The 15,108-nt window shown below is 43.9% G+C and overlaps 1 protein-coding gene across 1 annotated transcript; it reads right to left on the reverse strand.

Moving 5' to 3' along the window:
• Positions 1-54: 54 nt before the first annotated feature.
• Positions 55-13,351, reverse strand: jazf1b (JAZF zinc finger 1b). Its single transcript, XM_083678346.1, has 5 exons — positions 13,199-13,351; positions 5,147-5,219; positions 3,924-4,124; positions 2,798-2,963; positions 55-2,231 (listed from the first exon to the last, which is right to left on the reverse strand). The coding sequence occupies exons 1-5, from the start codon at positions 13,311-13,313 to the stop codon at positions 2,055-2,057; spliced, it is 732 nt and encodes a 243-aa protein (XP_083534472.1). The 5' UTR covers positions 13,314-13,351; the 3' UTR covers positions 55-2,054.
• Positions 13,352-15,108: the final 1,757 nt, after the last annotated feature.

Below are 15,108 nucleotides of genomic sequence, written 5' to 3' on the forward strand. Positions count from 1 at the left end.
CTGGTCTTTCGATTCATATATATTTGAGTCTGAGGCATACATCAAGAGGCAATTTTAATGTTTAAAATGTAATCAGGTTTACATTTCTGAAGCAGCTTTTTTTGAAGAAAGCCCATCACTGTCAGTTTCAAAACAACCTCTGGTTAAGCCTTTACATTATACACAGGATCGACGTTCTTCAGAAACATACGAAAATATAATTTAATGAACTTACACAGATACATAACAATACATTCACTATACACAATATATCAAATACTTCCCTCTGCACTGGCAGTATAATACTGTCACAATGTTCATCTAAATATAAACTGTAGTTCCATAACAACATTGACTTCCATGCAGTGATGATGTTTCAATGGGTCATTGATAGCCCTCACTCTCTCTGTATCCTGGTGGAATCTTAGACCCTGTGCTTCTCCTCGCTGAGGTTTTGCTCAAAGTTGCCACAATTAAACATCACCTCAATATGGCACATAGCAGGAATCACTTATGCACTTCATACATGGTCTAACCTAATAGAGGTGCTCATTGCTGCTATGAGAGAAAATACATGGCAAGTTTAGGCCTCATTCTGCAGGAGGGGGTAGTCCTACAGGGTCTCCTAAGACTACACCAGTGACCAGACAGACACAGGAGAAATAGCTCACAATCTGGACCAGGCTGTCTTTTTAAAGAATGTCTAGCAGGTCAAGCTAGTAATTTCTGAAGTGTCACTATGAAGCTATACAAATATACTGGATTGGAATGCTGTGGTCTACAATTCAAGGCAACCAGATATATAATCTCACAACAAACAGTAAACGCTGGAGGTCTGGTGAAAACAAAGTTCCCTTGGAACAATCCAGTACCTCCAGAGTCATGCTCAAGTTCCTTTGACTGCTCTCTGTGACAGCATACACAAAGATGTAGCAGACAGAAGATATTGTCAAAAAAACATCCTAATTTTGTTGGCAACTGGTTTACTACAAAGTGCTTAAATCCTTCACCAGTCTATGGTGAAGAGAGGACTGCTCAGCTCCCTTGGGAGGGATTCTGGAATACTAGGAACAATGACATCTAATCCCAAGATTCCAGGGAACAGCGTAACAGCCATAGAGATAGAACACGCTTAATGGTAACAGCTGACTAACTATGATCAGAACACATGGGCAGGATTGTGGTGCTGAAATGCTGGCGAATTATCACCTGAGATTGTCTTTTGGTGCTAACACAAAAAAAAACTTCGGAGTCTGACGAAAGAAAAGGTCTCAAATACTAGAGAAGTGAATCTGACAGTTCTGTCGACTTACACTTTCAGAACTGAAATATGACCAAAAAAAATAGAAATGGTAATAAAGCCTACATTTTTACATCTGATTATGAGAGTTTACATATCCATATAGTATGTATATACACGTCACATCTATCTATCTTTTCATGTTCAATACATTGGGTAGCTAATGTTATATTACAAACATTCAAAATTCTTTGCCATTGTCATTGAATTGAAAGAGTGTATTACTCGTGGGTTCAATTGAGACACTTGGTTGGAATGAAGTGTGGTGGTGATATTTGCTTTCCATAAAGAAATCCCACCATTCCTCCTGTTTCCATGCCCCTTCCTGTCTCAGACTCTGCCTCACACTACTTGAATACCAGCAAAATACCAGCATGGATAGGTAGCTGCCACCTTGACGTAGGCTCTCTCTCAGACAAGTCATCATCATTTTAACATTAAGCACCATGTGTCAAAAGGTAATCAGACGTATGATAGCTTAAATGTGCAAAAGTACAAAACTCTGAACTCTACAAAGATACAACATTCCAAAATAAAAAGGGAGAAAGAATAATACAAACAAGGACATTTAAAGCATGCAATCAAGAGTAGTGTAATGAAAAGAAGGAGAGAGTGTGTGTGTGTATGTGTGTGTGTGTGTGTGTGTGTGTGTGTGTGTGTGTGTGTGTATATGTGTGCTGAGGAGTGTGTGGAAAGGGGTGGAATGGGACACAGCCACTGCTGGTGATGGTGGGGTTTGGGGAGGGGGGGTGCTGGTTGGCACGGCGACCCCGCTCTACTGCTGCATCTTGCGGATGATGTCTGCAGACACGGGCGGGTGGAAGTTGATGGTGTGGTGGCGGAGACCCTGAGACGTCTTGTAGCTCTTCCCACATCGGCACTTGAAGGGTTTGCGCACACGGATCTGAGTTCGGTGGCCGTTCTTGGCGTGGTACTTGATCCCGTTCACATTCTGCATGGTGGTGTGTGTGTGTGTGTGGGGGGGGGCAAGACAGGGATTGAGCGATAATTGGATTTATGTAAATGTATTCCAGCAATCACTAACTGAACTCAATGTTCTACAGATACCTACAGTATCCATGTTTCTGGTGCTATCTACTGCCTAGTACTATACAGCATGTCATCACCATAATCCTGTCATTCACATCAGCAATGCAATTTTCTCAAGCTGCACATAATTTATCCTGGCCACACACCCCAGATGTGAACGGAAAATCCAGTAAAAGTCGCTAAATCATTGAAGTGGACTGGATGAATGCATTTAAAGATGTCGACATGCTGCAATGTTCAACGAACACCCTATTTTCCATTCTCAACAGCAGGAAATCAATAGCGGTATTTCACATCCGTCTTAACTGTTCTGTTCTTAACTTAACTGTTAACCGTTCTAAGGGCACAGTGTATGACCGCACCAGAGCTCTGGGTTGCCAGAACCAAATGAACATTTCTGTAGTCAGTAGAACACATCTATGGAGCTAAGCATGTCATCACAAGCTGTGAGTTTGGAGTTGGGCCCACCTTGTATCTCTTTTTGCAGCCGGGGACAGGGCAGGCGAAGGGCTTCTCGTCCCCTCCGTTCATGCACATGGAGCTGAGGATGGACTCAGAGCTGATGGCGCTCTCTGTGGTCCACGACTCATCGCTGTCTGACTCCTCATAGTCCACCTCTTCCTCGTCATACTCACTACCTGAAACACAGACACAGGCGCGCAGAACTATCAGACCCGTAGAAACTTGGACTTTGTACATGTTGTGTTTACAGCTCTACAGTCCCAGTAACTGTGATTCCAACAGAACTCATGACTAAGCCTGGCAAGGGCACCCTAGCCCCCAGGCTTTTGGCCTAATGTGTGCCGTTTCAGACCCAAACTCTCAACATGTGTTCTCGGGTAGTGTTCCCACATTCTGCATTTACCCTGTTGCGACTAAGCCCAAGGTTGTGGGAAGACTGAAAAATGCAGTTTGGTGGGAAAGTATTTTGCAATAGTATTTAGTAGTTTCACAAGGTCCTGGGGTTAATTCACTGCAAGTAAATGATACATTTCAGATAATATTCAATAGCAGATTTGGATCCCAAACCACGAGAACCAAACAGACAAGCAACAGCAGGAAAACCCAACATTTCTAACAATCTGGGGACATGGGAAAAACACAAGCATGGAACAACGGCGAACAGAGCTACTGGGCAACTTCAGATGGGGAAATTTAGAAATAAGATCTGTAATGATCTGTTATGATCTAACTCTATTCCCATATGATGTACATGTTTATCCATAGACCGTGAGAGTTAGCCCTCTCTGCTTCCCAAGGGCTGTTATTACAGAACACACACCTAATGGAAATATATCCATGTCTTAAATCAACCCCATAGATTCCTCTTCTGAGGCCACAAGAAGCATGTCCTAATCAAACACCAAAGTATGCAATAATGAAGTGACACAATGCGATAAACGCAGTCATGCCTATCTAGGGTCAAGCATTTACAGTAGACCACATTGGTCAGGGAGGCAAAGCACTGGCTTTGGCCAATAAGAAACTTAAGAGACACTAACTGAACCACATCCAAAGTGGATGTGCAGGAACAGAACGCTATGACTGATGGAGCGTTATTCCTGCCTCCCTGCTGAGCTGTTGCCATGGTAACCTACCTGTAGGAGTGCTGCTGCGGAAGGAGGAGGAGGGGGTGATGGGCGGAGTGACAGGCGGGGTCAGGTTGCCGCTGCTGTGGCGAGGAGGGGTGGACACACTGCTGCGAGACAGACTGCCCGTCAGGGACAGAGACAGCTTGGGCTGCACCTTCTTCTTCAGGGTCTCATGCTCTCGCCGCGCGGCGTCCGTCATGAACCTGTCATGCAGGATAGGGAGAGAAACTGGTCAGGGTTGAGATCAATTGGGAAGCCACAAGACAGTGGTCTCATTTCAGAATGCTGAATGCTTTACAGAATGCTGTAAATTTGTTTTTGCTATTTGGTTAATATTTTGCTATTTTGTAAATTCTCTTGTTAATATTTTGCTTATATATAGTTATATATATATATATATATATATATATATATATGTCCCATGCACCTCACCATTTCCTGTATGTGCAAATATACGTGGCCAAAAAAAAGAATTCTGATTCTGATTGTGTCAGTGAATGGAATAACGGGACTCCAGATTCTACCAACTTGTATCGCTTCAATTACTGCGAGGCATATGCTCTGAATCAGTCCTTCATTGGATCCCTTCTCATGTAAAACAGTGGCTAGTACTAGTACCGTATCTCAGACCAAACTTTATGTTAGATAGTAAAGTCTTTGGTTAATGTATGTCATAAAAATGAAATGTTCACACAGACATTGTTAAAGCAAAAGTGGAATTAACAGATTAAAGTGAAACCACATCAAGATGTGTGTGTAAAAGGAAGGGAGACAGCGGCGGCGGCGACTCTCTCGTACGCTGCCTCATCGCATGAAGCCTTTTAAACCGTCATTCAAACACCATATCAAAGAGGGTTGGGGATGAAAATGAAATGTCATCTTGGTCCATTCATGTGGGACCTAGGGACTATAAAATGCAATTCCCAAATGCTAACGCAATTAATTTGAGTAATCCACCAGACGAGATTTTGCCTGATGGATTCAAGATCATGTAACTGCACAGTAGCCTATTCCTTCTGGGAGCATAATACTGAACAAGCACAGATTCTTTTCCAGACGTAAAAACATAAACATTCACAGGGTCAACCACTAAATAAGATGACTTAAGTATTTAGCATTTTGTCATTTAGTACAGTGTGCATTAAAATGAATAAACCAATTTTCTATCATAATCATGTTCTTTATGACACTGTAAGAGGCCTTATTGTTGGCCAAGCCTACTCACCTGTTGATGTAGCTGAGGGCAACATAGGTGGGCTGCTGCTGCTCCTGCTTCTCCAGCAGACGGGGGTCTGTGTCTGAGAGAGAGAGAGAGAGAGAGAGAGACCAATCACATGACAGCACGCACACAGGACGCACACTCATGCACACACACACATGCAGCTGCAGCAGCAGAGGCCTCAAAGGTGTCACTCTACCTCATTACAGTTGCATGATGTAGCCTCGTCAAAGGAGCAGTGTTGAGAGTGCTTTGGGAGACTGTAAATCCATTGGGAGATTGTGCCACTCTTGACAAAATAGGAGCCTTGTAGTGGTACTGTATGTCTAACAAAATGAAGTCATGTGCCACTGTCTAGACCGCAGTGCCAACCCCAACCCTAACCCTTGTGCCAAGCACTGCTGGAGATCCTTCACAAGGCACCTCATATCCAAGATTTCCCATGTCAACAAACTAGATAAATTAACTTTATATTAAAAATCTACTACAAGAAAGCTGGGTCTAATCTACAAACACTGCGTAATAGGGCCTTACTTGCTATTGCACTCACTTGCTATTGTCTCATAACACTTCAATACCATTTTTAAATACCCTAGCTGCAGCCACCATATTGCTCATACGAGACCACACTCGACACACTGCGTATTCCCATGCTGCGCTGCAGACGTTTGGCTTGCTCTGCAGCTCTACAATACCAGGCCCGACATCAAACAGCCTACCCACTGCCATGCATGTAAGAGCTGGGAGATGCCCCATAAAACAACACTGCATGTGTCACTCACCAGCTGTCTGCCTGTTAAGGGCTAGGCTGTGGGCTGTGTGATAGTGCTGCCCCCCTGTGGTCAAGAGAGACACAGGCAGGAGTCGCCCCGGGGGACAAAACTCATATCCCTCCCTAGTCTTGACTATCAGTTACACACTGTCCACAAAGCCAGTGCAGTTACAGTGTATTCTTCTGAAAATAAGGTTGTATGGTAAGATAAGGAAATCACCAAGTGTTTAAAGAGACAAATTGGATACGTGAGAGTGTTCATATAAAGACATTGTAGAATCCATGTTATATACAGGCAATGCATATTCATATATAATGGTGTTTGTTTAGTGCAGTTTGAGTTTCAGGTCATGCTGATTTATTATTATAAAGCCAAAGCACTTTGTAGTAAAGCACCTTGGTGGTGAATGCCTTCAAAGCTCTCACACTGAAGCCCCAGATTCACACTAGATATGACCCATTAACCTCATAAAAACTTTGGGTCAAAAACTTTCCAAAGAAAGCTTGCTTTGGGTGGGCCACGTTGTCCATGGACCACTCCTAGTCTTTGGTCTGGTCTAAGTGGACAGGGGGCAGTGTGTGTGCGTGGATGGACACCGTGGGATTTGTACAAAGCCCAAATCCTGGCGTCATTGTTGGTTCCACACACACACACACACACACACACACACACAGACACAGACACACACACACACACGTAATGAAGCCCTGCTGGGGTAATGGCTCACAGATGCACCACTCTGAGGAGATTATTTCCACCCATAAAAGGAACACAAAAGGAACACTCTGCCCTGCCATCTCACCTCTAATGAATCCTCACTCTCCAATAGGTCTCTCAATGCCATTCTCTTTATGTTCACTCAGAGAGTATCTAACCTGAACCATATTCATCTCTGGAACTGAAAGCAAGCATATCGCCCAGGTCTAAATGGACATTTGGCCAGCCGAGCGCTGTAAATTAAGATTTAAACACCTTAAACGGCAACATTAAAAGAGAATGCATACAGACTCTGCTACTTGGCAGTTGGCATTACAGCACCAAGAAGACCTGAACCAAAGTATCATCAACATAAACCCTACTAGACAGAGGGTGGGTGGTAGGAGGGTTTGAGCAGAGCTCCCATCCCCATCCCATGCCTGGGCACTACTGCGTGGCAGTGTCTCTGCAGGTATTGTACCGGTCCAAACCTCAACGCCCTAGAGGCCTTTCCCTTGGAGCTCCACTCCTGAGCAAGTGTTTCATTAACGGTGATTTACCCACTGTGAAAAGGACCGCACACCTCTCTCCTCTCCTACCCATTCACAGGCATGGAAACATAAAGAAAGAAAGACACATTAATAACCACATAATCCCCCAGCCAAAACCTGGAGGTGGTGGAGAGAGTGCTCTGAGAGGGGCTAGGGGAGGGAGGGTGTGTGTGTGTGTGTGTGTGTGTGTGTTTGTTTGTTTGTTTTTGTGTGTGTGTGTGTGTGTGTGTGTGTATGGCAGGGGAAATCCTCCCTAAGAGCCTTAATGAGCACACAGGAGCAGAGTCAGGGAGGGCTGCTCACTGACTGCTCAATTAGCTCTGGATCAATCCGCTCCCACACACTGTAAATCACACACACCTCAGGTGGGGGTTGGGGGATGTGTGGGGCCAGCAGGGGCCAATTCTCCAGAGCCCCGACCACTCCTCTCTGGGGCCACCAGCGCAGAGGGCCCCCACCAGTTCCCCCATTAGGACCTGGGCCTTGGCGCCTGGAGAGGAGGAGGAGGGGGTCTCACAAACCGATCTACAGAGGTGGTCCACGGCGGTGGTCTGGGTGACTGTCAGAGGCCTTCTGGGAGACATTACCGTGTTTGTTAAAATCACCTGATGCTAAGATCAACACACACTTCCTCCTGAGCTCCAGTGATTGCAAATGGAGAGAGAGAGAGAGAGGATGGGGAGAGAGAGAGGGAGGATGGGGGGGGAGAGAGAGAGAGAAAGAGAGATGGGCTGAGAAGGTAAAGGAAAAGCTCCAGTAAACATGGATCACTTCTCTTTTTATTTTTTAATAAAAAATGTTATCAGTGAACAATATGTTATGTACAAAGTCAGCATGATCAATGTTTCTATGAATGGACCGCTGTATGCTATAAGGGTTATTTCAGATTGGTGACAAACACATTTTTGGTTTCCTGAAACACTCACTGATTACATGGCAGCATGGCAGATGTGTGATGCAGACATGACGTTATGACAACATTCTCGTAAGTCTAGTAACCTATCCCCGCCACCCCCATCGGCCCAGTGCACCGTGGGATAGCGCCGAGTGGCAAGGATCATGGTGACATGTTTATGATGGGGCTGAGCAGCAGGGGACATTTCCCAGAGTGGTGGCACAGGGAACACATTAAGATGTTACTTCCACAGAGGAAATTAAACCGAGACGGGCAGCCGCCCACTTGTATGATAGCTGCTACTGAAACAACTTGGCTGGAAAAAGCCCCAAACATACACTCATCTCACAACACACACAAACACACATACAGTGTGTGTGTATGTGTGTGGACATACAGTGTGTGTGTATGGACATACAGTGTGCGTGTGTGTGTATGTCCACACACACACACACACACACACACACACACACACACACTGTATGTCCCAACAAAAACCAGATACCCTGGAGTCAGTATAGCATCAACATAGCCTGTACATGATCTGTCATAAAGGCCGTTCTGCAGTAGAGTGAGCAGCAACGGGAGCAGTGGAACGACGGTGTCGGGGGAGGGGGAAATGTAATTAGGTCCACCAGGTGCAGAGATCGGGGCGCCAGTTACTACTTCCCAAATTTATTATTTCCGCTCAGATTTGGGGCGTGCATTCCAAAACCTCCTAAATGAGCCCCCTGTGTGGAGCAGCTACAAGCAGGCCCATTGTTAGAGCAGACCAGTGAGCCTGGACACTTTTTAGACCATCATTAGCCCAGCACAGGGACACACAGGATAGGGCTCTCTTTGCCTCTAGACAGGTATGACTCCAACAGAACACACAGGGATCTCAGTGACAAGGTAAACACCGTCAGTGGGAAAATGCACGGTCACTTTTACCGCTAGACCGCGAGACCATTGGGAGACTTAACATGGTGCTTTGGCTAAAATTGCTTAAAGCTCTGTTATTCACAGTCACTTCCAGACTGATTCAAGGACTCAATTAGCACCTGTTCTGATAAACCTCTCTAAGGTAGTCAGGGGATGACTGGACTTGGTGGACCAGCCAATAGTCACATTAACAGCTTAAGGCTGTTTTCATATCACAGTTGAAATGTAGTGTGGGTAATAAGGGAAACCAGGACCCCAAACCTAACCCCTTGAAGCCATGCCACATTCAACAAATACTGTCAGCACAATTCATCTATGACTTCTCAATGCATTGAATGATTAAAGTTTTAAATTAAATCCTGAAATTGGGAAAATTATTACATTCTAAAATTCCTAACTTTAATCAGATGTAGTCACCTAATTTAATGTTTCCAATACAGCAACGCCTAATCTAGCCTGACTCCATACTACAGGATGGGGCTCTATAAAAGTCAATGAACATTGGGGCCTCTATTACCACAAATGGATCATCAACAACAGACCAGCACCACCTACTGTTCACAGTCACAAACAGCAGGCTGGAAGGGGATGAGGGGACAAGAATGCAGAGCTTGTTTTCCAGGCCCCTAATTATAAAGGCAAATGTGTTTTAAGCAGCAGGCCACCAGATGAGGAGGAAGAGAAGCCAAATCAAGCACCCTCTCTGTAATTAGGCTTCACAGGCGCTTGGCAGGACGCGCCAGATTTCGCACTTCTCATGCACAGGCCAGCGGACCAGGGAGGGGGGCCGCAGAGTTTTTCCACTCTGGGCACACTAATTGCCTTATTATTCCCCAATAAGTCATTTGGAGCGTTCCTCCTTGGACTAACACCTCGGACACATGTACAGCACACAATCAGAGGGAAGAGGATATTAAAGCAAGTCAAGCAACAAACAAGAACAACAGAGAGACAGCTGGGAATAGTCGGCTTCAACCAGCCTGGGATGTTGGATTGGGTCAAAAACCGCATCGGATGCGTGAAAGTGTTGGAAAGCATATTTTACTTTTAACTATTTCAAAAGGTTTTGTCAACGTGATTTGGGAGGCAGTTGCTCAAACATTAAACTTTGAACGGAATTGTAGTTGTTTGTATGTCTAGTTGGCTATAGTATGTTGATCTATGACGCGTTTAACTCAGGAGACTGACTGCCTCAGCCATTCCTGCAGTCTATCAATGTCCCACATATTTGACCCTGTACAACAACCCCAAACATATCTGATGCACTGTCGGTGTTTCTCAGCCTTGTATAACAGGACAGCGAGTGTGTGGTGTTTGGTGATGGATATCCACCATCGGAAACAAAGATGAGAAATTGATTTGATTGACTTGAATTGATTGTATGACCACTGGAAATCAGCCTACATCACAGAAAGAACCCAGAATATCCTTCAACGAGACAAATAAGCTCATTTAAATCAGGCTTTAGTTAGTCCACTTTGTCATTTCTAAGACTCTGACTCCATGGTTGCATTCTCATTTGCCTTCATTGGGGGATGACACCAATTATACACCAATGATGTCTACAGTAGTAATTGTGAAGTTTCAACCTGCACATACTACTACTGTATGTACAATTAAGGTTAATAAATAGTTCACAGAATCAATGCAAAAGTTGTGCCTCTAGCACTAAAGTCATGAAAGCTTCCTAGGAGTACATCTCCCTCTGTTGGCAAGATGAATACAACGCAAATCCTTTGGAACCAACAGACTCAAAGGAGACGCTTTCTGAATGCATACAAAATGTTACCATGAAAATATCCTGCTCATAGACAAATAAATCAATGGTGTAAACATTGTCATCAGACATGATAGGCCTACATATTGCCAGTAACATATATAACACATACAGTACACACGAGAACATCTGGAAATCTTCTTCATAAGGGACAGTCGTTAGGGGAGAGGGGGAGACCATTCGACTGTAACCAATTCATCCTCAGATATGGGCTGACTGCATAACTGCAGGCGAAGGAGAATATTTCAAGGATCCAAAATACAACTGGGCCATTGTTTCAATAAATTCATAATCAAATATCTAGCAAATTAGCTTTTTGCTGTATGTATCCCAGACAGCTCCCACCCCCACTTCACCCCTCCAAGCCCCCCTCAGTGTGTGAAGAAGCTCTATGTGCACTGCATAAAGAGTCAGTCAGCAGGGGGGCAGCCTTATTGGCTCAGGCCTCGAGAGCAGGTGGATTTCTCATTACCCATCCCCTCTCCAGTCCCTTACTGAGACAGCACTCAATGAATCAGGCTACAATAATACAGCACTGCTAATGGAGTCCAGCCTCAGGAGACTGCTCCCTCCACTGCCACAGATCATGAGAAGACATATCCACACGAAAAATACCATACACACACACACACACACACACACACACACACACACACACACACACACACACACACACACACACACGTTTTGAATTGTAAGTCTACTACGGTACATAGTTGCCTGGTGACCCATCCTTGAATCGCTCCACCCTAAGCATACACATCACCATGGTAACCACCATGTTGTTGGCTATCAATCTGCTCTGCACACCCATACCATGATTTATCCCTGCATTCTAGCCAATTACATGGTGTTATCTTCACTGACAGCCATAAATCTCTCTCATGGTGATGGTCAAGGGGCTCAGGGTTCATAAATGATCGATTCTGAAGCTTTACATAGTGTGATGAAACTGAAAGGGCAAGACACATTTTTTTTTTTTTTTATCCAAAGGTCTGACTGCAGTACAGTGGTCACTGACTCATCTGAGACATGCATCCATACACACACACGCATGCATGCATGCATGCACGTGCACTCACACACACACACACACACACACAAAAGAGAGATACTCAACAATCTATAAATCAATACCCCTGAACATTGAATGATCCAAACTAAACCCCCAGTTTAGTCAATACGGGAGGTTCTTAAGTTACTCTGACCTAATCATCACCCTCAACTGAGGGACAATATAATTTTTATCCACTGTGCTTGGAGAATGAAAGCTTCATGTGACCCATATCCAGGTTCATAAATATTCAACAGCTCTGTACACTGTAAGACGCCCAGAGGACTCCCAGGGTGACTCACATTCACTTCCAGTGCATCAAACAGCAGGCAGCACACCTGGGCAACAACACAGTTTACAGTAGCTATGTGGGGGTGAAAGACACTCATTTTGATGAATGCAATTCACATTAATGTATTATCTGGTGAATAATATGACACTACTTTGTATAAATAGGAGCTTGCATACTGTCATTCAAACAATGCAACTACCTACATTACATGTATGACAAAAAAATACCTAAAGCTTAAATATATGTGCACTATATTACATCTTCTATAAAATGCACTTGAAACTGCAATGCAAATCCAATGGTTATAGCTCTTGGTCTACGGGATGAGCTAATTCAATCATAAAACAATGTATCTTACTGATAACAATGCGATAAAATGACGCAGGTTATAGCACGGTAATATGCATATTGATTATGTAATGTAAAGAAACAGTTACAGTATACATGGCAAATGTGAATTCATTCAAATGAATTCAAGGCAACAAAGTCTTGACATTCAATTTAGCTACTCAGGTACGTCCAGCTTGTACGTACAGTACTGATTCCGTTAACTTCTCTCTGGTTGAGCTGCATCTACCTGGCATTATTGTCAACATCAGATGAGTCGTTCAACGCGCTTACAAGTTATGGCGAATTCATTTAAACAACCATGTTAGAACGTTTATGAAAAATGTTTTCATAAACGTTGGTTTGATGAGTATTCAAAACTGTTGGCGTGGCGGTCGGTGAATACGCTTCTCTACTCTACAACCGCTTGCAGTGTAGCTTGCGCGGGCCTAGCGCTGCAAATGAGAATCGCTCGAGCGAGCGAAGCACAACACGGTATCGTGCGTAAACGCGGAATGCATTGACCATTTGGCGCATCCATAGGCGAAATGGTGATGTGGAACTTACATCGTTTGGATACACAATACGTTCTCTAAATCCGTAGGTAAATAAACCAAACCAAATGACAAACGTCCCATCAATACCACACCTAGCAACAGTGCTGTCAGGACGCAGGAAGTAGCTATAGCTGCCGAGCTGGCTGGTTCATGCTAGCCTCGGCCATTGCAGAAGTGCAGCACAGATTGTTTATCGGTTCGTCGGTGCTTACCAATATGATTATCCTCAATGTGGACAATAAGTTCGGCCAAAGATTCAAAGTGAAGTCCGCAGCCGCCGAACCTGCAAGCGTTGGAGAAGAAGGAGGCAGCGGCGATGGCTGTCATGGTCTCTGCTACATTGAATATGGGAGCAGCGGAGAGGAGAGGAGCTATCGCACAGACACCAGCGGCAGGCAGGCACGCAGGCAGACAGCGGCGGGAGCAGCTGGAGCGGCAGCGGTGAAGCGGAGCGAACAAGGGTGGAGGAGGAGGGACCAAGCGCAGGCACAGCTGACTGACGTCATTGCCGTTACCTGTTGAGCATCAGATAACTTTGAGACATAAAATAAGAGTTTTGGATCAAAAGTGTATAAATGTGTTGTATTGCTACATGTTTCAGTCAGAGCAGTGTTGATTGCGCAAGCAATGTATTACTACGACTGTAATAAAATAATACTATGTTCAGTCCAATATAATGGTCATGCTTGCATCAAAACATTGACTCAGATTAAGGTAATGGAAATATATATGTATTTAGTTTTACTCCCAAATCTTATTCAAACCAGTCTGGGGCACACATTAAGGAAAACATTGATACGATATTTTGGCCTAAGAAGAGTATAGACTTGCTCTACACTTTATGTGAATTGTCATCATTTACCTGCAGTTTTAATCTTTCAAATTGTTCTGGTTGTGGGAAAGTATTACATTGATGTAGAATAAAATGGAGTGCGAGTTTTAAAGACCTTAGTGTGTGTGTTAATGTGTAATGGTTTTTATGGTGTTTATGTCTGGCACATACACGTCTTCTCTGTCCATGCAGTTCTTGCTAATGGCCACAGTACGGCAGTATGTGTCAAAAAAACAAATAAATGTCACTGTGGAACTGCTCTGTGACGGCACTATCAGCACAGAAACAATTCGATGTTTGTGCATGCAATGGTTTAAAAAACATATGATAAAGTATGATATAATGAATGCAAAGAAGAGTTTAGATGTTGCCTCATAAATGCTGCAAACACCCTGCATGAGCCATGATTGAAACTGAATAGAAAGAACAAATTGAGATATTGTTTTATTTCTCATCTTTTCAGAAAATAAATGCATAGTTGTCAACAATGTGATTTTGTTGAACACGTGAATTTACTGAGCATTGATCTTGACAGGGTGTACAACAGTGCACAATAAAAAGCTGTATTTCCCCCTCTGTCAAATTGTACCTATCCACCTTTTCTCATTACTTTCCCTTTCACATTTGTTTGGCCTTGGTGCAGCACTGGTTCTGTGCCCAGTGGTGTGTAATGGGTCCTCACCGGACCCGGCCCAGTATCAGAACAGGCAGCATGGCGCTGGTAAACCCGCTTTTTTCCAGAGGTACTGGAAAGCAGTGTGGGATATTACTGTGAAAGCATTACATCACACTACACTCCCTGTTTGAGAGAGTCAAGGGCTTTCTTTTGAAATGTTGGCACTGCCTCTCCTCAACTATTTATTGATGGTCGTTCTTGATGAGTTAAGCTGCTACTAATCAGAAATCACTACTCTTCAATTCATTATAGCCCATAAAACCAGATGAGGTAATGGCTGTTTGTGTGATGTTCTGCACCAGAGATTTGGCGAATAAGTTGAACTTCTGTGGCAACCCACACACTATTTGAATGGAATCAAATTTCACAGACATCCATATACTGTAGGTTATTGACTGAATCACATTCTAATGCCTTGCGGTCCATAAATGCTCATGCAAACTCACATACCTGGGCCAGACAGGGGCTTCTGGTTACAAAGAAAATGCCACAAATCCCCCAAAAGTAAGCATGACGGAAGAAGTATCAGAAACAGAGATTTACCAGGCAAGAGAATCTCCTGGGAATCCGGTATTTATTTGAATTTCAATTCCATATGCTCTGTTTATTTATCA

The sequence above is a fragment of the Argentina silus genome (assembly GCF_951799395.1).
Source record: "Argentina silus genome assembly, chromosome: 10".
NCBI lineage: Eukaryota > Metazoa > Chordata > Actinopteri > Argentiniformes > Argentinidae > Argentina > Argentina silus.

What these genes read in the sequence shown, in the direction of transcription:
- jazf1b (XM_083678346.1), bottom strand. Translation starts at nt 13,313, where the DNA reads ATGACAGCCATCGCCGCTGCCTCCTTCTTCTCCAACGCTTGCAGGTTC. An exon ending in CATTGAGGATAATCATATTG is followed by an intron (nt 5,220 to 13,198) that starts GTAAGCACCGAC and finishes TCTCTCTCTCAG; the next exon opens with ACACAGACCCCCGTCTGCTG. An exon ending in GCTGCAAAAAGAGATACAAG is followed by an intron (nt 2,232 to 2,797) that starts GTGGGCCCAACT and finishes ACCACCATGCAG; the next exon opens with AATGTGAACGGGATCAAGTA.